General features: G+C 44.1%; 1 protein-coding gene across 3 annotated transcripts in view; it reads right to left on the minus strand.

The window, feature by feature from the left end:
* The window catches only part of SHB (SH2 domain containing adaptor protein B), a 157,343-nt gene that overhangs the window by 34,658 nt on the left and 95,989 nt on the right, over window positions 1-26,696 (minus strand). For all 3 annotated transcript variants that reach the window (XM_059724501.1, XM_006259128.3, XM_059724502.1), the window contains 2 exons: window positions 12,052-12,223; window positions 2,287-2,406 (listed from right to left, as the gene is read on the minus strand). In XM_059724501.1, coding sequence (XP_059580484.1) covers window positions 2,287-2,406; window positions 12,052-12,223 — 292 coding nt within the window. The remainder of the gene's footprint in view (window positions 1-2,286; window positions 2,407-12,051; window positions 12,224-26,696) is intronic.

The following is a 26,696-nucleotide window of genomic DNA, read 5'->3' on the forward strand; positions in this document are numbered from 1 at the left end:
GCATAAGCTCCAGGAGTGATGGTAAAGGAAAAAAGGCTAGTGGTATAATAAGAGGTACTACAAGAAGAACATGGAGAAGAAGCAGGCAAGTGCTCCTATTCTGTTTATAACACTAGAGAGAAACTTAGTGAAATATTAGGTCAAATCCTGGCACCCACAGTATCAAACTATGCTAGAAACAGCCATGAGAAAATCTACAAAAGTGATCTGGGGTGTGAAAATTGCAGCTTATAATGGCAGAGGGCATTCCTTTAATCACTCTAAGCCAGTAATTCGCAGCCACGGTGTCAGGGCATCCTAGGGTGCCTTGAGGATCATTTCAAGGGTGCTGTGGGGTGCCACGCAATGTGAGAGGTGCAAGTGTGATTCACAAGATAAACCCAAAGATTTCAAAAAGGAATTCACAGTGGTAAAAACATTCTGACCTGTTTTGTTTTTCTGAGGTCTCTGTAATGGAAAAATTGCTCTATTATTTTCTGTAGTAAAAACCAAGTGGAAGCTAACAGTTGGCATTTTCTGAGGGATGCCTTCAGTCTAACAATGGGGTGCCTTCAGTGTAAGTTTGAGAAGCATTGGTCTAGGATTACTAAAGCAAAGGTCAGAGGGTGATTTTGAAACTAAGATGGACTATGTACATGGAGAGCTGGTTCCTCATTGAAGAAGGATTGCTAATGTAACAAGCAACAGAAAGGCAAGATGGAATGGCAAGAAGTTCAAATCAGAAAATGTCAAACAGGAAACAAAGATACAAACATTTCCCAAACTGTCATCACTGTTGAACAGGCAGTGTAGGTTTACAGGCACTTGGAGGCTTTAAAGCAAGACTAGACATCTCTTTCTAAGAAATGCATTCTAGCTGAACCATAAGTTTTTGGGCTGGTACAAGAACTGCAGCATCTAGTCTGTGAAAGGCATACTCCAATTACATATTCAGAGTGCTCACTTCTGGTCACAGGAGCTGTGAAAGATAGAATTTAAATGCACTTAAAACCAACAGAGCCACATGGCATTTGCTCAGCAGTCCTCAATGAACTAGAAGAATCACTGCAACCAAGAATTCATGACTATCAGATAAGCTATAGTAGAGGACTGGAGTAGGGTGCTGCTTTTAGATAAGCTGCTGGCCAACTATTCAGAGAGGGCCACTGCATGCAGCAGAAAGAACTCATCGTGCAAGTACGTGTGCCAGAAGGGTGATACAGGTTCACCTGGATTGTAATACTACAGCAAGACGTGTTTAATCTGCAGGACCAGATCCTCTGTCTGAGCAAAGTGGCACAGCTGTGCTCCAGGCAACAGGAGTGAAACCAAATCTAAGACGACAAGTCAATGGGACTATTCTTTCCTATACCAGCTGTCTGCCTGGCCTGTTGTTTTAGAGGGGCAAGAGGTTTTAAATGGGCTTCTGACTACTCAATTTGCATGTATGGATGTGGTCTATTTATATGTGCAAATTTGAAGTAATTTTGAAACTGCCACCCACCCTCATCATGGAGTAGGATTGAGTCTTTAGGTACAGCCCTGAGGAAACTGGTGTAAAAGCTGGTGTAAAGGCTGAGAGCACTGTGAAGCATTGAAATGAAGATGGAAGGCCAGTCTAGCAGGCAATCATTTAGAGCTGATCCATATAAGAGTCTCACTTCCCTTCCAGAAAATGTATATGGGGAGAATAACTCTCCTAACACTTGCGTGCACAGAACATGAATACCCAAGCACATGAGGAGCTGACCTTCAAAACATACAGGTTTTGGCCTAAGCGATCAAACCAGAAAGAGGAGAGTTTTCAAATGAAAAGGTGGGAGAGACTAGGACAAAAAGATAATTTCTTAATTTTGAAGTTCTGTCAGCCTTGATTGTGCTTTCTGACAGGAACAGCCTCTCCATTTAGAACCTCACCACAGCTTGCCCCTATATGGCTTATTTCCATGCAGAAGGAGCCATTCCCAGAAAAGAAGAGAGCAAGAAACGGGGTGTCTATTAATGGCTGGAACAAAACACAAGAAGCAGGATCATTTTAAAGACAGAAGCTGGAAAAGATCAAGTGTATTTTGTTAAAAGAGCACCAAACAGAGAATAAAATTCCTTTAACATCCCAGAAGTATAACACCATGTCTAGGAACTGTCACCAGACATAATACAAGCTGACAGGCAGTATTCTAAAATTCCTTTGGGTCCTTTATCAAGCATTACTTGTGCAACAAAAGTGACTGATTTCTACTGCAACAAAAAAAACCAAACTGCTGGTTTGTAAGTTATGTTCACCATGTTTCATCATATTGTACTTACTTTAACGAAAGAGAATAGTCATGCTTGCTTGTTTGACTATTCCTTACAAGGTAGCTACATTCTTTACACAACCGTAACAGGTTTTCTGCATCTGTCCGACTGATTGCTCCATGATACCATCTAGAAAAAAAGACAGAGAAATTAAGACATAAAAAAATGGATATTCGCCTCAAAGACCATTCACTTAAACAAATGCTTTCATGTGCTGCAGTGATTAACACCTCAAGAATAACTAACTCCAATAAAACAAATTGCTCACGTTACATAAAGTTGCCATTACAGCGTGAGATGATGCTTGCTGTTGCGTTTCACATAAAGCAGACGCTTAAATCAGAACATATGTGACTGCATTAGAGGAATGTACATGAAGCTTCCCATTCAGTGCAATGTGTAATAACAATTAATCAGATGACATCGTGAGAAAAATGTAATAAATCTGCCTTAATCCTGCAATAGGCAAGAGCTGTAAAAAAAAACAACAACAAAAAACCCCATTTCATCTTCAAACACGCATTTTTCTTTCCCCTTCCCCCTCAAAATGAGCCTATAGTTATGTTAAATAATTGAACTATTCTAACTATAGATTTGTAAAACGTGGAAACTGAATAAAAGTAACAGAACTGCTAAGAAAATGACAGATTTTATGACATGAAATGCAGTAAAGCATGGGGGAAAAAAAAAAAATCAGAAACACAAATAGGCGTGCCTTTTTCCTCAACAGGAGTAGCTAAAACAAAGAAGGTCTTTTGAAACATGCCTGAGAATATTCAGACTGCCTTTATTTTAACCCACTAAGTAGTACATTGTACCAGTTCCTCTAAGGAGAACAAAGTGATGAAGACCAGTTCTGAAAACTTCTCTGTGATACTGTGAAAGGAAGGAAGGGAGACAGAAACTGGCCCTTCTTTATTTACAAGCAGATCTTTAAAGGGGAATGGTTCCCCTAGAATTTACTGGGCTGGATCAGCTTGCAAATCCAGTAATCCATGAACCAATGTTTAAGAGAAAAGTGGACCCTACCCCTTTCATCAGGCCCATTAACATGCTTGGTTAGTGGTGGCACACTTTTGTAGGAGAGATTCTTTTTCTCACTCTTGCAGTTATCAGCTGACACCCCAAAGCATAAAATAGAATTATTCTCTTCCTCCCAAGTCTAAATGACAAATATTACTTGACCTTAAATGCTGTGAATTGTTAAATTCCTTGTGGAAAAGTGTTTCCTTTTATTTGTTTTAAACATACTTCCCCAATAACTTCCTTTTATGAAGGGAGTTGTTCTAACTAACCAGTGCTGAACAAATACATTGCTGGAGAAATTCCCTCGGCAGAGATGCATTTTGGCTCTAGACAACTCTGTGCTCACAATGTTAGCCCATTCATATAAGGCTGAGAGTGAAATCTTGTGCACTGCACTACGCAGTTTGTGGTAGTCTTAAAATTGAATCACCTCACCCTGTTTCGTTACATCCAGCAAGTCTCCTCAAACAGAATACATTAATTTATCAGCTGAAGAGATGGAGAGATAAGGACACAGTATATTCAGTGACTTAACTGTATTCTATAAAAAGGTAAAAGTTGTCATGAAAAGCAATGAGACACAATGATGAAAGTTACTAGACAAAGTTTTTTCCATAAGGTGAAGGATATTTCTTGGGAGGGAATTCAAGCGATTCCAAGAGCTGAAGACATGCTGCTAAAGACTGAAGGGAGTGAGCTAGCTGGTGAGCGCATCAGGGTGATTTTTCTGTATTGCTGGAGCCATTTTTCCAGTGGTAGGCAACTGGTTGTGGAAATGGTGCATTCGGTGTCTAGGATGGGTCACATACTGGCTGTGACTGGCTATCGGTGTGTGAACTGGGAAGGTGCAGAGCAATGAAGACATTTTGCTACAAGCTCAGCAGTGTTATTTTCAAGCCTTGCTCTGGTCTCCAGTGAAAGGCATTTGGTCACCAGGCCAGAGAGCCAAAGACAGTTAGATAAGAATTTGGCCATATCTCTCTCTTGTGTACTGGTGACAAACATGGGCCTGCCCTAACCATAGGAGCCTGATGAATGGTCTAAGCCAGGGGTAGGCAACCCCTTGCACGGGTGCCAGAGTGTGGCATGCGAAAACATTTTGCTTGGCACATGCACCTTGGAGTGGAGGGCAGGGAAGGGGCTGGAGAAGCACTGCTACAACAAGGATTGGGCCCCTTGTGGCTCCCCTGCCACCCACCCCTGGCACGCCAACATCTTACAAATTGAGGTTGTGGGTATTTTTGGCACTCTACCCAAAAATGTTGCCAACCCCTGGTCTAAGCTCAACATTTAGACATATTGTCTACAGGGGGAAGGGATGAGAAGCGCTTTAGAGTTAAAGCAGAACAGTTCTTCTTAAAAGACCACAGATTGCAGGCAGCTGAAGGGTTGGAGAAAGCCACAAATTCAGGAGGTGACCTATCCTGTGTGTGGGTGGGGGGGAGGGGGTGTCCCTCTAAAAGCACACAGGCTGCTAGTGGCTGGAGAGACAAAAAAAGCTAGGTGAAAAGCTTGCAAGTTACTTTTGTCAAGACAGGGACACAAAGCGTCAAGTGTTTTTCCCTTCCAGCCATTACAGATTCCACGGAGGAAAGAAAGCAATAAATGGGCCAGTCAGAGATAGGAGGAAAAACTATGGGCAACCTGCTGAGCATTGGGAATGCCCTGAAAATACATGCCAGGAGCACGGGGAATAAGAACTAGAGCTCTTAGTACACCACCAGAGCTATGACATAATTGGAATCACAAGCTATGGACAGAAATAACAATTGAAACATCTCAGAGGGTCAGCTGTACAAATGTACAATACAAGCTCTTTGAAACGTACCAAAAGCAGCTCAAGCACTTCAGAATACATCTTTACATGAGGTGCTATTTCAAAGGAAGCACAGGGTGGACAGTCTACAGACTTAGTGACTCCCATTCTTTGGTCCCAGCTGCTCTAGCACTCACGGCCAAACACTGCTGCCAATGCTTGGCTCTTCAGCCTCAGCCCCCTATACCTCTCCCCTCCAGTGAGAGGGGGAGCAGAGAGGTAAATGGGCCTGAGCCAGGAGACAATGGGGCCAGGGAACAGCTTCTGCATGGTAGGTTCTCCAGCCCCAGTCCCCTCTGCCTCCCCACTCCCATGGGAGGAAGATGGAATCAGGGCTGGAGAGTGAGAATGCTGGTGATGGAGAGCCAAGGAGTCCCTGCCATAGCCACTTCTGCCCCTCCAGAGACATCCTCCATCTCCTCTAGTGTTGCGTGGCAAGAAAGCTGTGGTTACAGGCAGCTGTGGCAGTTTTGAAACGTTTCAGCCAGGGGGGCAACACAGGGGCTGCATAGTAGGCCCCTAAATAGAATCATTTTAATTTTAAAATGTTTCACTTGAAAACATTTCAAAAGTTACTTCTGTCCACACCCAAAACTCAATGGGATAAATCACAAGCTTGGGATGCTGTTAGAGGAGGGTATGGCCTACTTGGGAAGAACAAGGAGGGAGATCAGGGACAAAGGTGGTGTCTTATATATCAAGAAGTATACAGTAGCTCTTAAGTTTTTAGGAGGGGAGTTGAGGGGCAGACCTGCTAAATGTTTCTGGGTGAAGATAAAATGGGGGAAAACCCCCCAGACATGACCTCAAAATAAGTGTTAGTACGGATGACCTCATCTGGAGGACAAGTGGCAGATGAAAACCTCAAGGACAGGATCTAGTAGGAATCGGAGACTTCATCTACCCAGATGTTAACAGAAAAGATAATGTGGCAGGACATGGGACAGTCTTTTGAGTTTTAGGAATGTGTTAGGGCCACTCTTCAAGTCTCAGAAAGATTTTGAAATAAACAATTTGCAGGTACCTAGAAGATAACAGTGATAAAAACAGCCCATATAGATTTGTCAAGAACAGGCTACTTCAAAATACTCTCATCTCCTTCTTTGACAGGATAGCAGATATGGGGGGAAGCAGCATGTGACATCTGTTCACTTTAGTAAGGCTTGTGACAGTCCCACAAGATATTCTCAACAGAGGCTTATGCAGCACTGTCCAGATGTGATCACCTACAGATGGATGCACAGTCACTCTTAAAGAGGCAAAATCAAAAGTTTGTTCATCAAACGGTGGGGGACAACACCTCAAGTGGGGTGCCCAGGCAGGTACGTCCTGGGTTCCATTCTATTCAACACTGTCATTGAAACAACTGATGACAGAATAGAGAGTAGGCTTTAAAAACTTCTGCAAACGGCACCAAACTGTGTGGGAGCAGGGTAACAAGAATACTGGAGGACAGGATCAGAATTCAAAATATTCTTGACAAATCAGAGATTGCCTGAAATCAACAACAGTGAAAATTAAGTGCAAAGTGCTAACGAAGGAGAAATCAAGTACAAAATGGGGAATCTCTGCCAAGACAGACCTCCAGTAGAAAAGGATCCAGATCATACTAGATCACTAACTGAGTAGTAAGAGTTAACAATGGCATGCTGCTGCTGCACGAAGCAGTTCTGATGCTGGGATGTATTGTATGCAAGACACTGGAGGCAACTACTCTGCTCTGTTTGACATTCTAGGAGGCCTTGGTTAGAATACTGTGTCCAATTTTGCACCTCGCTTTAAGAAAGGCATCAACAAACTGGAGAGAATACAGCAGAGAGCAACGAGACAGATAATACGTTTAGACAACATGGCCTATGAGGAAAAGCTAAAGGAATTGGGTTTGCTTGATTTAGAAAAAAAGACAACTGATGGAAGAGGTGCTAACAGTCTTTAAATGCCTAAGTGGTTATCAAGAGAACAGAGAGCATGTGTTGATCACAACCATGGAAGGAAGGACAAGAAAACACCAGCTTCATTTGCAGCAAAGAAATTTAGTTTGGAAACCTGGGGGGGGGGGGGAGGAGAGGAGAGGAGAGGAGAGGAGAGGAGAGGAGAGGAAAAAAACAATTTTCTTTTAACTCTAAAGGTGGTGAAACAATGGAGCAGGCTCCCCTACGGAGTTTACTAGGGAACGTCCTTCACTGGAGTTTTCAAGAAGAGGTTAAACAGATCTCTTCTGGGGAGATACTCAGCACACTTCTCCCTGGCTCAGCATAAGAAAAAATAAGTAGACCCCTAGTGATGGGGCTTGATGCACCCTTGGCTAGCTCAAGGGCACATGTGGCTTGTAGGAAGAATCCATTTTGGGAGACAGATGCAGGGTTACAATCACTGCTTCAACTGTGGGGCAGGGAACAGGGAAATTTGGTTTTAAATGTTGACAGGCATAAGAAGACTGAAGAATCATTAGTGGAATATTATGTCTCTGTATCCAAGATAAATATTCCTGAGGTGGCTTCAGGGGAGCCATTGACTATATATCAGGAGTTCATTACTCTGCATAGTATGAGATCATATGAATGAGTCACTCAAGGCAGCTGAGGTTTCCAAGCTGACTAGGGAATTTATCGCAGCAGGGGCATCCTTAGCTAGGTCTGAACTCTCAGCTGAGACGTTTATTTTGCTTACATTGGGGGTGTCTCTTCCTTAAAATGTCAGCTCTATATACATTTAAGGGTCATGACTCAAAATGTCCATTATGTGATCAAGCAGCAGTGAAATGGCACTCTGCAAGTGTGGAAGAGGAAAGGCATGTGAAGGGAGTGGCTCTAGAAGTGCAGGTCTCCTAATGATACCAATAAGGGACTGGGGGGGGGGGGAGGACGGACATACTGGCAGCTTTGTGAGGACTATTCAAAGGACAATAATAATCTATTTCTATCCAAGCGTTAAGGACCTGATTCCCCTCCCACTAAAATCAACAGAAAACTGACCTTTGAATTCACTGGACATAAACCAGATCCTTGATGCTAACCTTTTCCATGCTGCATGTTTGACACTCTAGAATCTGGACTCAATTCAGACTTGATGCAAGCACATATAATTCCACTGAAGACACAAGGTGGTTCCATTTATCTGCAGTGCTGACACATACTACAAACCCAGTTATTGTAGCTCACCACCTACTCATTTCTGAGTTTGTCCATGGAGAACTAGAGTAGATGCACTGGCTCGTTACAGGGAAGAGGATTTTACTCAGTGAGAAGTAGACAGCACAAAAGCAATAGCAGATCCAGGAACAGAAAGAGGGAGGTAGGCAAAACCCCTCAACCCCACTTTGGCTGGGATGTGCATGTGCAGTGAGCTCTGAACTCAACACCTGGGCAACACAGGCTCCTACTAGAGCTTTGTGTGAACAGTAGGGATCCTGTTTTTTCCTGATAAAGTTGCAAATTCTCTGATAAAATGCCCAAGGTCTGGGATTAAAATGAAAGGCCCTCCACAGCCCCCCAGCCTTACTGGTGCCCCTCATTCCCTCTACCACAGCCCCCTGACCCTGCTCGTGCCCCTCATTCTCCCCCATAGCCCCCAGTCCTGCTGGTGTCCTTCACCCGCCCACCCACAGCCCTCTGCCCCCCCACTCCAGCCCTGCCAGAGGGGACCCCCAGCTGTCAGGGCTATGGGACCAGGGACCTGGGTCCGCAGCCGCATGCCCCGTCACCAGCAGGAGGTGGCGGCTGCTGCAACGGAGCAGAGCCCGGCTCCCCCTCCCCCTCCCACCCCTGCTGTGGGCTTGGGTTGGGGATGGGGGCAGCTCCCTGCCAGTGCACACGCTCCCCAGAAGTCAAAGGAGATCTGTGCACGGGGCAGGGACATGTGGGCACTACATGCTACAGGCTAGGGCTTCCACCCTGATGCCCTCCCCAAGGGTCTCCGCAGCCCTGTGGGTGCAACTGTAGTAAAAAGACGTTAGCCCCCATAATTTTGCAGTAATGCTTGAGCAACAACCATATGATAGAAGTGTCTTATGACCATCTTATGACCCTTTTGTGTAAAGATCAGGAGGTCTAATGTCCAAGCTGTGGTTCTTACTGCTTGCCTTGCATTTTGAAATTATCTCTGTCCAGTGCCTTAAGGTTACGTTAAGATAAGAAGTTACTAAAGTTTAACTAACTTTGTTGAAATTGCTCTTTTCTTCTGAGCATGCTGCAATTCTACCTTTGAGTGCGCACGTACTAACCCTGATAAGTCACATTAACCAATAACTAGTTAAGTACAGCCTACAAGATAAGACGTCACAATTAGGAACTGGTACTGCAGCCAATAAACTTCTAGTACGTCAAGACTCTGTTGAATGTAAGCTATAAAAATGTGATTCCAGGCCGGACTCATCGTCGGCCCTGATTTGAGCTCTCTGCTCCTCGGTCGAACTGTTTGCAAACAATAAACCTAGATGGACCCAGCCTGTATGTGTGACTCTTTCCTTGAGAGTAACTGAACAAGCCTCCAGGGGAACGAAACTAGCCGTTTTGGCAACACAACCTGGCACTGCAGAGCAGAGCAGGGCCTTGCAGGAAAACTGCTTGCCGCTGCAAGCTCCATGCTGCCCTAGCAAGGCATCCCCTGAGTGTGCGGCAGCAGTGAGGGTGGTGGTGTGGGAGCGTGCCCTTCAGTGCTGCTGTGGACACAGGGGACACCTCACCAGGGCAGCGCAGAGCTTGCAGCAGCAAGCAGATTTTGTGCACAGCCCCACTGTTCCCATCAGTGCCATCTTGTACCTGCTGGGCCGCAGAGGCCCTGGGGCAGGGCAGCAGAGCAGAAGCCTGAGCCCGCAGTGGGCAGCCCACACCCACCCCCAGGCCTGGCTGGGGCCCCTACTTTCTTACTAGGAGATGAGCCGCTGTTGTTCACCCTTCCCATCCTGCCCTCTCCGCACCGAATTCAGGATGAGGTTTTTCTCTGTGGCTGTAGGGTACAGAACTAGGACCAATGGCCTAAACCTGCAACAAAAGAAATTTAGGTTGGAGACTGGGAGGAACTGTCTCACTACAAAGGTGATCAAGCATTGGAACAGGCTTTCTAGAGAAACTGTGGAATCTGCAAGAACAAGTTGGATGGATACTTGGATTAGCAGGAAATGATTCTGCTTTGAGCAGAGGTGGACTAAATGACCTCGTGAAGAGTCGCAGCAATGCTCACACCCTCTGGGTTCTGGAGCCATGAAAAAGCAGGAACTCTAGGTAGACCCTGCACTGAGAGCTCACATGCAAAACAAAAAAAGGTGGGGTGCAACCACACTACTGCACCCCATCTGGATCTGCCCCTAAACAAAAGGGAATGCGTCTTATTCTCATTTTCCTACATTTCACATTGCATATCAAAGGACACAAGGTACATATGCTTGGGGATTCCATTTTTCCCTATCACCCCAAGCACTTATAAGCAGTTTCCTGATACTCACCTAGACAGTGGTATTTGTGCCCACATTAGAAATTTGCTAATCAGCTACTTTACTAGTCTATTCACTTCATCATTTGCAAAGCTGCTCATAAATCAGTCAAGTGGCAGTGCTGTGAAAGGGTCTCTGATTGCTGAGACTTGGTTAGTTTATATTGTTTATGCTTATGTTCATCAGCATACATCGTTTGTTTGTGAAACCTACCACAAACTACCTCATTTTGCAATACAGTGTTGTTGCCCTTTAGATTGTCCATTTCAGCCATGACCGTGGAAGATGCAGTCATGGAAACAGAGACTGCTCAGTGCCTGCCAGGTTCAGACTTATCTTACTGATTTGGATTCCTAAAATTCAGAAGTTTGCAATGGGTTCCCCAGTTACCAGCACAAATTAGTAAGGCACAATTGTATTCAGAGTCAGACATGAAGCATTAACTGCAGGATTTCATATCAAGTTGATGAGCCAAGAATCAAGTGTGTATATATCGCCATAGATAATTTAGGTTAGGCACAGATTGAGCGTTCTCCGATTCTTTGACTTCTATTTGAAACACAAATTTCAAATGTTGCCCTAATTGTTGATATTGTGCTTGTTTAACAGCCTATAAGATATTTTGCAATATTTGAGATGTTCAGTGTTCTTATCCTTCTTGGTGTAAGATATGAGGCCAAATAAGTGTTAGAAATCAGAGCCAGCAGTGTCAAAAATCTCTCAAGATTTCTACCACCACATGGGGACAAACTGGCTGCATCTACATGAGACGCTGACTGCGCAGTAGTGTTGCGTGGTAAGAAGTGTGACACGACACTACTGCTCAGTAGTAACAAGCTACTGTGCAGTCAGCATCATCTAGAAGCCACTTGACAATGCTACTAAGCAGTAACTCTTGTGAATACAAGTACTGAATGACTACACAATAACAACTGTGCAGTCAGCATCTTGTGTAGACGTGGCCACTGCTGCCAGCCAAAACAAGCACCAAAATCAATGTTAGACTATAGCCCCTTAATCCACCCCACCCATCCCAACTCTGCAGTTAACTAGCAACCAAACCCATAGGGCAGATCAGACTTTGGGAGATTCAAAACACAATCCTGTTCCCCAACAATATTTGGGAGCCAGACCCCTTTTATATCTGTGGATGTCAGTCTCATGAACAGAAAACAGAATCAGGCAGGTAGGCTTGATGATTACGGCTTCTCAAGATAATTCAGATGGCTCTATTTTCTTTCCAGAGCACCTGTTAACATGGTATTTACAAGTTGTACAAGCAAAGGGAACTAGGGGTGAGCTCTCCTGGTAGCAACACTCGCAGCTTCCCTTGTTCCTTGCCTGCATGTGTGCATGTTTTTAATAACATAACAAGAAGGGGACAATAGGTCAGAAACGTTAATGGGTCTTAGTCATCCCAGACAACCACTAATGCAAACCACCAGACCCATGTCAGCAGACAGAGAGGTCTCCATAGAAAACAATCTTCGCATTAACTCACATTTGCTTTTCCAGTGGGATTGCTGGGTCCACTCTTTCCCCCAGGATCCCACAGAATTCTGGGCTGCCATGCTTGATGGGCTTGAAGCCACCTCCTGGTGCTCGCAGCTGTCGGCGCCTGTCACTGGAGGGTGAAGGTGAAGATTGCCGTTTCTCATTTCCATTAAACTGGGCTGCAAAAAAGACAACAGTTACCTCCCAAGACAAAAAGGTTAACCCTGAGGAATACAACTGTGGCGTTTGAGTGGCCTTTATGCTTCAGAATGAAGATAATATGCATTCTCTGGTGTAAGATCCAGTGAGCTGACTGAGAAAGATCCTTATCTTATAAGGAAATTTCCTGACAGTATCCATTACAGTCCGAATGTGCTGTTGGCTCTCCCGAGCTTGATAACATAGTCCAGGTACTTTGAAAGACCGTCACACAACTATCAACAGCGCTTGTTTTAATATTTTAACTTTTAAGTTGTGAGGGAAAGACAATTGCTCAGTGTGCCTGCCTTGCTGAGGAAATTTGCTTAATACTGAAAAGATACAATTACACTTGTTTTAGGGACATGATTAAAGCTTATAGTTTATGTCAGGTAGATGGAAAAATCCAGCCCCTTTAAAAGAAGCATGAAAATACCTAGATAGTGCTCTGGCAAAGGCTTTGAGAGAAAAACCGTTCCAAGCACATGTCCAAAGCACTAACCAGAAAGTTATCACTTCAAATGCAGTTGCCCATGCATTACCTACCTAGCATAAGGCTTGCATTTTGAAGTAAATGGAAAAATGCATGACAAAAAAAAGTAAATGGTTTTTGCACACCTCTCACTACCACAGGAAAGCATTTTGCAATGCTGTAATTTCACAGAGAATTGCAACATCTGTAAGAGAACAAGTGAAGTTAGCATCCTAATGCTAATAAAAATACACTTATTGGTTACGAGGCAGCACACTGTCATAGTTTTGATCCAGCCCTAAAACTCCAGTCAGAAGACCACACAGGAGGATGCATCCCAGAAGAAGTCACAGAAAGCTTTATATCCTCGTGGCCTGCCCTGTCTCTGGGTCATTTTCCCCCAAGACAAATCAGAATATTTGACTCTGGTGTTCCTGAGAGATCTCCCAAATAGCAGCGGCAGTAAAAGCATTAAACTGTCGAGATTAGCTGACAGCTTTACTGCTGCCAGCAGGTTTCTGAGTGGCAGATGAAAACATTGGCCATTCCTGAAAGGCTCACGCTGCTTCTGGATAACGCAGTATAACAACAGCCCAGGTACCTAGGGTCACCTGGCCAGTCTTATGTTGCCCCTCTGCAATGTGAACACTTCACACTTTTGCTTTTCTCTGCAGAAATACGATCTTAGAGTGCAACTTTTTAAACAAGACTCAAATTCTGCAATATCAATGGCTTCAGGCCCCATGCTTCCCAAAGAGAAGTCCCGCTATTTACAAGCAAGTAGATTCTCTCTCTGAGTCAAAGATCATAAATGGACACTGATTTTTAATGGTTTCATGGGCACAGTGCAGTAAGATCCAGTCTTTCTACAGATTGGGGTGGGCAAGGATTACAAACTATGGTCCATGGTTACCAGGTTTAAGAATTTCAACAGCAACCTTAAGGAAATGGTTTAACCTTCCTGTAATATGTGGTCAATGCCAGACAACTAAACACGGAGCTTTTGCAGTACTCCAGGGCCACAGCAGCAGTATGGCCTAAATTCACTGAGTCTAAGACAAAGCATTCAGAATGGCCCGGGCATCTCCAAAAGCTTAGTGTCAGCGCCACTGACAAAAATTGCCCAGCTTGGTCACTATTGCAAAGAGCTCTCTTCCCAAGCCACCAAATGCACAATGCAGCAAGCCAATCTGCCACTTGACCCAATACACCTGGAACTCGGCTCACCAGGATGCGCAGCCTGAAAGATGTGTGTATGGTACTAATGGCAATTACACAATCTGATCCAAAACGTGTATATATCGCTTGTCCAAGGGCCTAGGTTAGGAGTGAGAACCAGCGTACAATCCTCATGGTTTACACTTAGGTGATGAATGGCCTAATGTTGGATTTGGGGGTTTCTTTTCCTAAGTTTTCTGTTAAAAAAGTCCTGTTTTTATTAGAATAATTTCCAATTGCCCCTTACCTAAGCAGTATCAATAAATAGCAGAAATGGGTCAAACATATTCAAACATATTCCATAACCTATATAGCAGGAGGATAAGTTCTCTCCTTGCATTGCAAAATTTAAGTTGGTTACTGTTCTATAACAACCTCCAAAATAAGGCAAAAATAACATGTTTGTGCCTGTCTGCGTGTTTGCCATAGAAATCCAACGCATAATCATCCATTATTTCCACTAGAAAAGAAATGTGTTCTGATACTGCATCTTTTCTTCATTGGAACTCTATGAATGTTAATGAACAAATTTTGTGCCTTCAGCCAACAAACAAATCCTTAGATATTGAAAATATTTTATTTCACCCAGAAAAAAAACCTGTAAGACTTGTCTATATTTAACCACTGTGTTAAAATGTGTCCAAGGACGCATACAATGCGTGTGTGAGTCTCTCTCTCTCCCTCTCTCTATATATATATTCCTTTTTGCAAAGAAATGTACTGTTTAAATTCCAGAGGTTCTTGCATATTTTGTTTCTGGTTGGAGGACTTAAGCATCTACTTCTGGGCTCCTGCTCAAATTTCTTTTTGTGAATTTAGTGCTGGAGAGCAGAGCCAAACTGACACTCTGCTGACTGTGACCAAAGTTGTTGCATAAATATATGGTAACTAAATATAAGTAAGTTGTTAAAGAGAAGCAGGCTGATTCTGGGAGGCATTCAAGCCCAAAAGGTCTCACTGGAATTTAACTGCAGCTGCAGGTGCTCAGCAAAAAAAGTTTAGGAGCTCAACTGCAGACACTCAGGTTTGAAAATGTTGCCTTGAAGCACTATTTATCCATGGAACTCCTCTAGCACAAGCTTCCCAATGTAGCCCAGATAAGAAAGATGCCTGTTTTGGAGCAAAGGCTTTACTCTCAACTTTAATGGAAATAAGATTGGTTTCTTGGTCCATTCTGTCCTTGACTTCCCTGATAAGTTTATCACCATGGGGAAAAATACCGCCCAGTCTCTTACTAATAATGGTTGCTCTTTCCTATGTTGGAGAGACTTATGTTTTCAATGAGCATACAGAAAAAAAATTAATAGACATAGGAGAGGGGGAGGGAGTGTGAGTGCAAGTACAAGAGAGCAAGAGTGTGAGACAGCAAGCATGAGAGAGTGAAAGTGAGCATGTGAGCATGGGTAAGCATGGGCATCTGAGTATGGGGGAGAGAGAGAGAGAGAGAGAGAGAGAGAGAGAGGTTGGAAGGTTACTTATTTTTCTCTCTATTCTTCATAAAGCTTTTTGATACCAATGTGTTTTTCTTTCCAGTGAAGAAGAAAAGGTCCTTGGGGTTTTCTATGTACTTTACAGAACAGCAGTAGAGGGCATAAAAATTTCTAAAAGTTATTTGCTGGTCAGAGCTCTGGTTATGGGACTGACTACACCTCTGTGCATCCTCTCCCTGATCTCTCTCAAGGCACCCAAAGGTATCAGACTTTAGGCCTTGACTACTTGGGTGCTGTAACCTCCGATTCTACCACTCTTGGACTGGGCCCTGTGTGACAACACTATGTATCAGCAAGGCTCACCCAAGAGGTGCTCCTGGATTTGGCCCCCAAGTAGAGTAGCCAAACAGCTCTCTATAAAAGCAAAGGCAGACAGATCACCCCTCCTGCTCCAGCAGGTTCTCCTCAGTTCCTGAGCTATTGGCCCTGATTGTCCAAACAAGTTCACCAGGCTCAGCAGGAGGTTGAGCCAGATTTCCCAAGAACCCGTAACAACCCTTAAGTGTTTAGGGCAGGGTGGCTTGTCTTGAGCCATTATTTCCTTCCTGCTTCCTTTTTCCTGAGAACCTCCTACTACATGAAAACCAACCTGTGCTTAAGGTAAACAGCCCTGTAACCCAGCCAACATTCATATTATTCCACAGCAGCTCCACATCCTCCAGTTACCTTTAACACTAAATAACCAAGGATTCTGGTTTCCCCGATTTAAAAGAAAATAAAAATAATCACAAATTCTCTGATAAAACCCCCAAAATCCATGATTCAAATTAAAGACCCCCCACAGCCTCACTGGTGCCCCTCACCCCCACCCACAACCCCTGCCCCACCAGCCCTGCCGGAGTGGCAGAAGGCAGCGACTGCTGCAGCAGAGCAAAGCACGAAGCCCAGCTCGGTGTCGTCGTTCCCCCCCTCCCCCCCCGCCTGCCTGCTGCAGGCTCGGGCAGGGTGGGGCCAGCTGCCCCCTACAGCGCACACTCCTGGGGGGCTACAACCCTGCGCCTCTGCCCCTGCTGCCCCCCATGTGCATAGGGGATGTGTCACCAGGGCAGCGCGGAGCTCGCAGCAAGTAGCTTGCCAGCGCATCCACGCTCTGCCCTGCAGCGGAGGCCCCTGGGGGAGGGCAGCAGGGAGGGAGCCCAAGCTCGCACCCTCCCCCACCCTCACCTTATGCACAGATCTGGAGGGCACGGGTTCCCCCCTGGCCTCTCCCACCCTCAGACAAACTGCCTGCCACCCACCCCACTTCAGCCCTGCAGCCATGCATTGCAGCCCCAGGCCCCAAGCCTGACACTGCCCAGCAGGGCAGCAGCTCCCAGCCCCAGCCCTGCCCAACTCCCTCCCTCCTTATGGGGCTCTCAATTTTCCCCACCCCCTTAAACCTGCAGGAGCTGCTCTCTAGGCTACTTGGCACCGTGTGCGTGGCACCCCTGCCTAAGTTTCTCTGCTAAAATGAGAAATCCGCGTTTTACTCCAGTAAGGGGGAGGAATCCAAGTTTTACTCCGTTTTTCCATGGGAAACGGAAAACCTGAATCCCTGCTAATAACCCTGAGCATTCAAAGCCAAATACTGCCCAGGCTGGACACAGAGGAACAGCCCCTCACAAGATTCTGGTGGATGATTTCACAGGTCATGATGGGGACATGCTGCCCCACAGCAAAAGCAGGAGGCTAGCTGTATCTGGTCTTCCACTGCCTCTTCCACATCTGTGCATTTGCAAAGCAGAAAACAGCCCTACCCATAAGATGCCTAATGTAAAGCTTTATCTGGAGCAGAGAGGCAAATGTTTTCTTGGGGAGACAACTTTAGCAAGCAAGACTGCTATAAATATTTGCATTTCTTGCATTTCCTCCTCATTTCCAGTTACATGACAAATCAACACCCTCAACCTTGTCAGGATGATTTATTTTGCTCTTCTCCACAGCTAGAGAATTTGCAGTTTCATTTTGGAGGCTCTATCATGATAGGGAGGTTGAAAATGGAGGAAAGTTTTAAAGCATCTAGCCCCAAAAAGGTCTCCAGTGAGGCCTTCAATGGCAGTGCCTGAAGGGAAGGCTAGCAAGATCAGGTTCAAAGCTCCACTCCCCCAATAATTCCAACACTGTATCTGCCTTTCAGAAATTTCTAATTTTTCTATTCTTACAATGCATACAGTATGACTACCTTCCCACAGAATCACTGCATACAGTGTGACCTTTCTGATGCCCAGTCCTGGGAACAGGACAGAACTCCATGTGGACCATTACAACAATGTCAAATGGCAAGCTCCTGTTTTGAATGCATCCTTGCAGATATTAATTTTCACCAAAGTTCATTTAAGTAAAACATGATGCAAATAAGCTAGACTTCATATTAAATCTATGTTCAGGGGCACTGCTGACATGCCATTTGCAACAAATAATCATAACCATATATTTGAGAAGTGGCAAGTGGCAGTGGACGACAACTAAAATTACAGAAATCCAATTCACCTAAGTAAGTGTTCTAACATATCATCATCAAAACAGGAGTAAAGATGCTGATAGAAGCCAGCAAAAGATTTAAATGTATCATAACATATTTTAATTAAATTTCTATATAGCCCATAATTTTTTTAAAAACACCAAAAAGAACAGCAAAGTGTTTTTAATTTAGTGTGTCTTCATAAAGATAATTGTGAAATCCCTTAAAATAACTTGCATTTATACAAATGATTAAACCAAACATTAAATAGTAGAAGCTAATTAAATTATAGCCCCAACGGAGGCAAATTAAAAATTAATCTTAATCTAAACATACTGCAAAACAAAGGTCTAATATAAAACAAAACTATTGTCTTTTTCTTAAGAAGTTTAGTGTTCAAATAGCAAATGCTCTCATCAGAACCCCCCAAATAGTACATAAAAAAATGGAGTATGCATATGACAAAATCCAGCCCCAAAAGCTGTGTAAAAGCGCCTGGGAGATAAGTGAAAAGGGAGATGAAACAACTATTTATTACACTGTCTTCCTTAAATATAATTGAGTCATTTCATATGATGTAGAAAGGATATAAAGAACAGTGTCCGACTTTACATGCACATACATATAGCCCCCACCCCCATAAGATTATTTTTAGAATACCAGCTATTTTGTACTTCTGTGCAGTTTATACTTCTGTGCGTTTTGTGTTTCAGTGTACACAACTGCCCGCGGATGTGATCTCATTCTAGCGTGAAGTGCTGTGGTATTGTAGAGTCATACAGTAAATATTTGGTTTGCATTTTCAGTGTTTGCCAAACAATGAAGTTTCTGTTTTAGCATTTCATATACTGCCATAGAAAAAAAAAAAGTCTATGGGTAGAACACAATCACCACCCTTGTGTGGGAAGCTCACAATAACCAACTCGTATTATTCTTTGTTCTTGGAAAGTTATCAAAACTAATATATGAAGAATGTCAAGAACTTAAAACTCACAATGAGAAGGGTACTCACTACATGCTACAACAGTCGTTACAGAGAATTATAAATGGCCATAGAGAATTCCATCTTTATATGCTAAATATCTCTTTGTTATTTAAATGTGTATTATCTCACCCTACTTGATACTTGGGCCATGATTTACACACTGAAATAAGGGATTTTTGCTTTAAAATTTGCTGTACCCCAGGGATGTCAGAGATCAATCCCAAGTACCAGATCCAGCCTGCAGAGCTGTCTGATCTGGCCTGCCAGGCTACTTCAAGTTGAGGGCAGGCCAGAAGCCTGCTATAGAATTTGGTGCCCCCAAGCCCTGATGGCATGTCCCCTCAGCAGCAGGGGGACTAGAGAGGACTATGCAGATATAGCCTTCACTAGCCCTGCACCTGCCAGACACCTGTCATGGTCTCCTGCCCTGTGGATGGGGCGTGGGAGGACCCCTGAAGGCTGTATCTATCCTGGGGCTGGAGATGAGTTTGACAACCCTGCTCCAGCCCAATTACACCACAAGTAGTGATGGAGCCTGACCAGCCATGATTCTGGTCTGTATTACAGAGAAGGCTAGGCTGAATGGGTCCCATTTCACATCACCATCTACAGCAGTGATACTTAGCCAGGTTGTCACTGCACCCTTGGGTGCCTTGACATCCTTTCAAGGGTGCTGTGGGGTGCCACACAACGTTAGCACTGTTAGGTATGGAAATACTGATCCGCAAGATAAACCCAGAGATTTCAAATAGGAACACATGAGTTGAAGCCATTCTGTCTGGTTGTGGTCTTTGTTCTGAGTTCTTTACAACAGAGGAATTGCTTTGTTATTTTTCTCTAGTCAAAAAAAATTAGTGAAAATTAGAAGCTGGCATTTTCCACAGGGTGCCTTGACTCTAAAACGATTGAAAACCACTGAGCTACAGCCTTTTGTCTCTAGTTCCTGCACTGCAGAAGAGAGCTTCATTCAAATGTGTATTAATTCATGGAAATACTTCACGTTTGTGATTCCACTTCCCCTCCCCACACAACCTGGCTCCTCTCTGCACCAGTTCTCGGTCAAATATAACTTAATTGCCAGCGCACAGTCCACAGAGAGGGGCTGAAGCACCTCAGAGCACACTGCACCCATGCTCTTTCAGTGCATCCCTCATCCCAACCCCCATTCTCATCCCCAGAGGCCCGCAACAGGTCAGCACCGAGGGAGGAAATATTACAGCACTTATGACAATAATTAAAAGCGCCCCCTCCACACCCAGTCAGGCTCTCCAAGGATGCAGTCAATAGTGCGGGTGCCACTGCCCTCCCATTACACTCAGTCATTGCCAGTGACTGTCAGATAAGAGTCCTCCAAGTGCGGGCCAAGTCCAGCAAACTGAGACAAACAGGGCAAGCCAGTACTGCTCCTGCTCGCTTCTGTATTTCCGCAGAGCAGTCAGCTCCAAGCAGCTGCTCAGACAGATAGTCTGCCACTCACAATGTGCACAAGTCAAGAGGCAGAACAATGGGCCTCTATTCCATCAGGAAGCTGCATCACAACTCACGGGTTTGCTGGCTCCTTCCCCTAGTTAATCTTTAATGCCTGTTCCTGAGCCTGCAGCACCTACTCTTTTGGTTCTGTGAATCCAGTGACCTGTCTTGCCTTGGAGTGTAACAACAAAAATCAATACACCTGCCACTTAGTGAAGCACAACAGGTATTCCTGATCCTGCAGCCAAGCATCCTGCTGCCATCATACAGTCCTATGAGCATTTTACCAGGCAAAAGGAAAACAGCCCTTCTCCTCTGAGCCAGCCACTGCTACTTAAACTAATGTGAAGGTGGCAGCCTGGTATCTAGTTAACACCTGATGCAGAAACCTGTGGGAGTAGATGCTAGCAGTCTTGGTCATTTTGTAGTAGAGCTCCCTTAAACAAGCATGTTGCATCCACAGTTTTAACCCAAAACTCCAGGTTGCCCACGCTCTCCCACTCTAAAACAAACAGCTCTCCCACTCTAAAACAAACAGATGTCTGCTGCAAAATAATGGCACAAATTATACTACCTTTTGTTGTGGCCACAAGTTTGTGTTTGTGGTCTGGCACAGGGCACGGATATTTGTTTGCTTTCACTTTGTGTCACCATAAAATTTTTTATGGTGGCACAAAGGCAATGTCTGTTTGCAACCATACTTAAAAACCAGTCTTGGCTCTTTGGACAGACACCATCTTTGTACAGCACCCAGTCCATCAGGGCCATGGTCTGTGGCTGCTACTGTGGAACAGTTAAAGTAGTAGTACCCAAGAAAACCAAAACCAGGCCCTCTACAAAGGCTCACTGAAGTCAGCAGATGAGAGACTTGCTTCAACCTTAGGCCCTAAAGTAAAAAGCTTGCCTAAGCTCAGGACATTCCTGAAACCGGAACTGGAGAAGAGTCACAAACACCACAACCCACCCATGTCAGGGGATCCTTTTTCGTTTGCTCACCAAGACTTTCAAAAGAGAGACAGTCCCTTGCCCAACCTAAAATGGCTCCCTCCAGCCCCACCTGCCTGGCTTGTGAAATACAAACATGCTGTATAATAAAGGCAATGATTAGCTTCTTCCTCTTTTATCTCCTCTGCAAAAGATGCTGCAATCAGAATTAATCTGACTTTTCTATTAATAGTGCTCACAGCAGAATTAAATCCAGCTCACTCATGAAGGGAGGCAGATTCTGAACTAATAATTAGAGTGAGAAGGAGTTCTTCTCCTTCCCCCAATAATAAAAAAACAAACAAACAAAAAAAAAACGGGAACAGGAAAAGGTACGCTGAGCGAAATGTCTTTTTTTTTTTAATACCTGCTTTGTGTTTGTGTGGGTGGGATTAAGACAGAGACAGACAAAAACATGCACACATTTTCTGAGGCTGCACATTACAACTGTTAATTAGGATTGGTAAAAAAACCCCAAAAAACATATCAAACAGAAAACTAAAATGTACAATGAAGAATAAAAGAAAGAAGGGTGGTGCACACTGACAATGCTTATACGGCTGTATTACACTCCGAATCAGGAGAGTGGTCCTTTTATGGCCCTTTCTATAATTTGTTCCAATTCAAAGGTAAGGTGTAATGAAAAATGCTTAGCTAGAACTCTTTCATTAGAGACGTTTTCCAGGGAAAGTTTCTAGGTTAACAGCCCCTAGCAGCTGAATGCCTACTTAGACACAGCATGGTTTCCCACACTCTTCCCCTACTGCCAAATAACTCAAGTCTGGGAAACCACACGTTCATTTTTTGGGTCAGTTGATTTGGGGACAAGCTAAGGTCAGCAGGTCCAGAGCCCATGGACACCAAGTAGGTGACATCAAGCCCTGCCAACCTGAGAGAGAGGGAGTGAGAGAAGCTTTTAGACTTTTAAAACCTTTATTATACACATATTAAAAACAAACAGCGAAAGTGCAAAATTATGTAGCCCTCCGAGGATCCAAGCTTGAAACACTCGTCAGCAACAAAAAACATCACGTCACTGGAAATTGAAGCCCTCTCCCTCATGCTTCTCAAGGGGTTACACCTGTAGGACCAACTTCCATCTTCTACCTTGCAGGGAGTCCACCTCAGTGGTTTAGCATGACATGAACTGGTACACTTTTTCTTGCGAGGTGAAGTGTCCAAATTCAAATGTGCCCAGACTAGGAAGCAGAAGAGTTTGAAGGCATCATCAGAGCTGGCCTTTATGAGCTAGTTTCTGTGGCTTTTCAAAGTCGACATGTTGTCTTGGCTCAGCAGCAAACTGGCCAGGCAAATCACACTGCCCTTGGCCACTTGGTACAGAATACAGAATATGTACATAGTCTTGAGAAGTCCAAGTCATAGAATCATAGAAAATTACAGTTGGAAGGGACCTCAGGAGATCATCTAGTCCAACCCCCTGCTCAAAGCAGGACCATCCTCAATTAGATCATCCCAGCCAAGGCTCTGTCTAGCTCGGTCCAAGGATGGAGAGTCCACAACCTCTCTGGGTAACCTGTTCCAGAGTTTTATTACCGTTGTAGTGAGATAGTTTTTCCTAATATCTAACCTAAACTTCTCTTCTTGCAACTTGAGACCATTGCTCCTTGTTTTGTCACCTAGAACCATTGAGAACAGTCTAGCTCCATCCTGTTTGCAACCCCCCTTTCAGGTAATTGAAGGCTATTAAATCCCTTCTCTGTCTTCTCTTCTCCAGACTAAATAAGCCCAGTTCCCTCAGCCTCTCCTTGTCAGTCATGTCCCCCAGCCCCCTCACCTTTTTTGTTGCCCTGCATTGGACTTCTCTCTAATTTTTGCAAACCCCTTTGGTAGTGGGGGGCCCAAAACTGGCCATAATACTCCAGAAGTGGCATCATCTACACCAGGGGTGGGCAAAATGCAGCCCACAGGCCAGATGCGGCCCGCTAGGCCGTTCTATCCAGCCCGCAGGGTCCCTAAAAAATTTAGAAAATTTATATTTATCTGACCCTGGCTACCTGTCATGCGGCCCTCAGCGGCTTGCCAAAATTTGGTAAGCAGCCCTCCACCCAAAATAATTGCCCACCCCTGATCTACACTGAATAGAGGGGAATAATCACTCCCCCTGATCTGTTTCCTGAACCAGAGGTTTAGAGACCAAGGGCTTGGGAATCAGATCCCAAGCCCACAATGTCAACTGGTATAAGCCAGGCTAACTATAGAGAGGGTGTTTTATTTATTCATTCATATGGAATACAGCAACTGAATGACAGAACAAGCTATAAACAACCTATAAACAACAGCATTATAAGGGATAAGGCTAACTTGACAGTTTAAGATTTGATATCCATTGCAAGACATCATCAGTAGCCTGATGCAGGTGTTCAGTACAACCATTAAAATGATAAACAGGACATTCCTCCGTGCTGCTGTAGTTTGGATTTTGCCACACTCACACTTGGGGTCCTTAATTAAATTTTATTTTTGTAGTAAATAATTACATCTACCTTGTCTAGTACAAACCCTGTTCAACGCTGTCCAGCTTCCGCATTTGTAAAGCAAAGATAAGAAATTTATTAATGATGTAAGTTTTGTTTTGTTACTGGATCCATTTTTCCTTGATGTTAAAGGTCATTCAGATCTTTTCCTGCACTCCAAAATGGTCTTCTTGACTTAAGCCTTGGCCAAGGGGGGTCAAGTTAGTCAAAAATTGGTAGCTAACTGAACATAAGCAGTTTTGTAGACTCTTGAAGTAGCCTGTTTAGAGAGGGTGATGAAGCTGCCAACAGTCATGCACATGCGGAATATAGCCATGTGTTCACTACCAAGGTAGCAAGTACTGTACATACTCCATTAGCCAAGCTAAAGCATGCTCAGTCTGACCTCCTCCTGGAACTCTGCTCAGATGCTACCAGCTCCTCTGTTTACACGTGCTTTCAGCGCTGTCTATGCATGCACCAACCTTCCTCTACAACCACAGAACACTACATTCCACCCCTATCACTGACCACCCTTTTGGAAAGGGTTGGGTCTTCACCATCTGAGGGCTGTTCAGTTTAAACAAGTGCAAACTTTGCAAGGAAAATCTTTACTTAAAGAAAGGAGCGAGGGAGTGTCATTTTAGGTCACACCCATATGGCATGAAAATAATTAAATGTGATCAATTTGCATACAGCGATGAGATTAAATAAGGTGACAGAGTAAAGTGTTCTGAAATGAAGGTACAAGGGTTTGGTTTCGTTTGACAGGGTTTTAATGAAGCTATAAACCAGCCAGGCTTGTTTTTGGATGGTCAGCCAGGAGCTGTAAGCAATGTCCAAAGGGAATGACATAAAAGATTCATCTCATCTTCACCGTATTGTCACTGATGAATAGCTAATACAATGAGGACAAAATGTGGCATTCTGACTGGGAAACACCAGCTTTGCACAAAAAGCAAGGACCTGCTTACTGAATGGTTACTGATAAAGCTGCTCAGTCACTGTTCAAACCACCCCACAGCCAACTAACACGGAGCTGTGAAATATGTGCATAGCTAGGTGGCAGAATGGCACAGCACCTCTACCAGCTGAATTATACTCCACTATAATATTCTGTAGTCCACAGGTGAGCAAAGTAGAGAAAACTTGGGAGGAAGGTAGCCCAAAGAACACCTCAGCCACTGCACCCAGACTCCCTGCTTCCCACAGACCTACTCACTATGTCCAGGGAGTTTTAAGACAGCAGAGACATGAGCACTAGGCTGAACAAAGGGCTATTACAGCTAGACAGGCACTCAGGATATACAGAAGATGTGGATGGACTTTCCAACATCACAGCCACAAGTCACCTTTAACAGGCATTTAAAGAACCTTTTACGGCCTTTTAAGAACTGCTCAATCTTTATGACATCAGGTTATAAGTGCACGTGACTTATCATATGCTCGTAACAAATTTCTTGTCAATGTATTTTTAAAATAACAGGCCACAGTGATTCTTTATAGCACAACACAGGAAGCAAGGAACAATAAAAGCTAAACACAATGATTCATAGTATCAAAATATTTAATGGGACTTTCAAACTAGCAACAAGATTAGATAAAGCGCAGGTCAGAGACAGGAAGCATCCCCCTTGCAAGCTGATTAACAAAAGCAGGATTGGTCACAGCAAGGTACAAGAGGGACAACTTGGCAGTTCAAAACCACTGAGAAAGCAGTAGTTCAGGTTCTCAGTTTAGAAAGTGAAGGAACCATGCCTGAAGATTTAGTTCTGGAGAATGGGAAAGAGTAAAGCTATGTGGAATGTACTTGTGGGTGGCTGATCAGCCAAGCATGTAAGAGTCTACCATGTCCACAGAGCTCTAACTATCCAAAGACAACAAAACTAGCCTTGTATATAAAGAACAGTGGAAAGAAGACAATGTGCAACTTCCTTGGAGCCAGGAAGAAAGACAAGCCTCTTAGGACAGTTAGGCTTCTGAAAAAAAGCAGGCAAAGATGCACTGGCATGGGTGCGTATTGGTACTAATGTCTACTTTGCAGATGGCCTCACAAATTATAGACAACTTCAGGAAACAAAGAAGGGCACTGAAGAAAAGCATATGACATCCTTCCCATCCCATGAATGAAAGATGACAAGAGATCCTAGGTGCAAAACAATGACCAGGTAAGAGGTAGAAAGTACCAAGTTTCAATTCTGGTCCACTGATTTTGGGGAGGGATGTGTCTAAATTGGATAATCCCCAACTCTGGAGGAAGGGAACCTGTCTGCTTGGGAAGAGGCTATTTGGAACAGGAGAGTGCTTAGTAACAAAAGAGATGGGTTTAGAGGCAAAACAAGTGATTTAACACAAAATCAAGATACTGAGAACAGAATTAATTCAGGCATGGGGAGACACAAATAGAAATTCTCTAGTTGTCTGAACAACAATGCTTATGGCCTGGGTAGTAAACAAGAGACACTAGAATTGCTCTTTTACAGACATACATTTGACCTAGAGGAAAGACTTGTATGACTGCAATTTTTTTAAAGCAAAATGATAGTTATAACTTGTGTAAGAAGGATCAAGTAGACAAAATGGGAAGGGGAATGGCCAGACCTACTATTATCTATTTGAGCCATGGATAAGCTTTGAAGCAAACAGCTGATTGCAGATAAAGTATAAAACGGGGAACCTTTTTTTTTTTTTAATTTTTTGTATTCCAGGTCAGATCAGCCAAATCGGTTCCAAATCCTCTCAACTGAGCAACACTCAATTGTTCAAACACCCTGTACAGCGCTACACCAGCAAGTATCCTCCAGCTCAGACTTTTCAGCCTGGGGCTTCAGATACTCTCAAAACCATTGGCAGGCATTTTACGTACAGGCCCACGCTCAGAGGCTTGGGGTTCAGAAGCCAAGTCTTATTTGCCCTTAACC

Source organism: Alligator mississippiensis, chromosome 3, assembly GCF_030867095.1.
Source record: "Alligator mississippiensis isolate rAllMis1 chromosome 3, rAllMis1, whole genome shotgun sequence".
Taxonomy (NCBI): domain Eukaryota; kingdom Metazoa; phylum Chordata; order Crocodylia; family Alligatoridae; genus Alligator; species Alligator mississippiensis.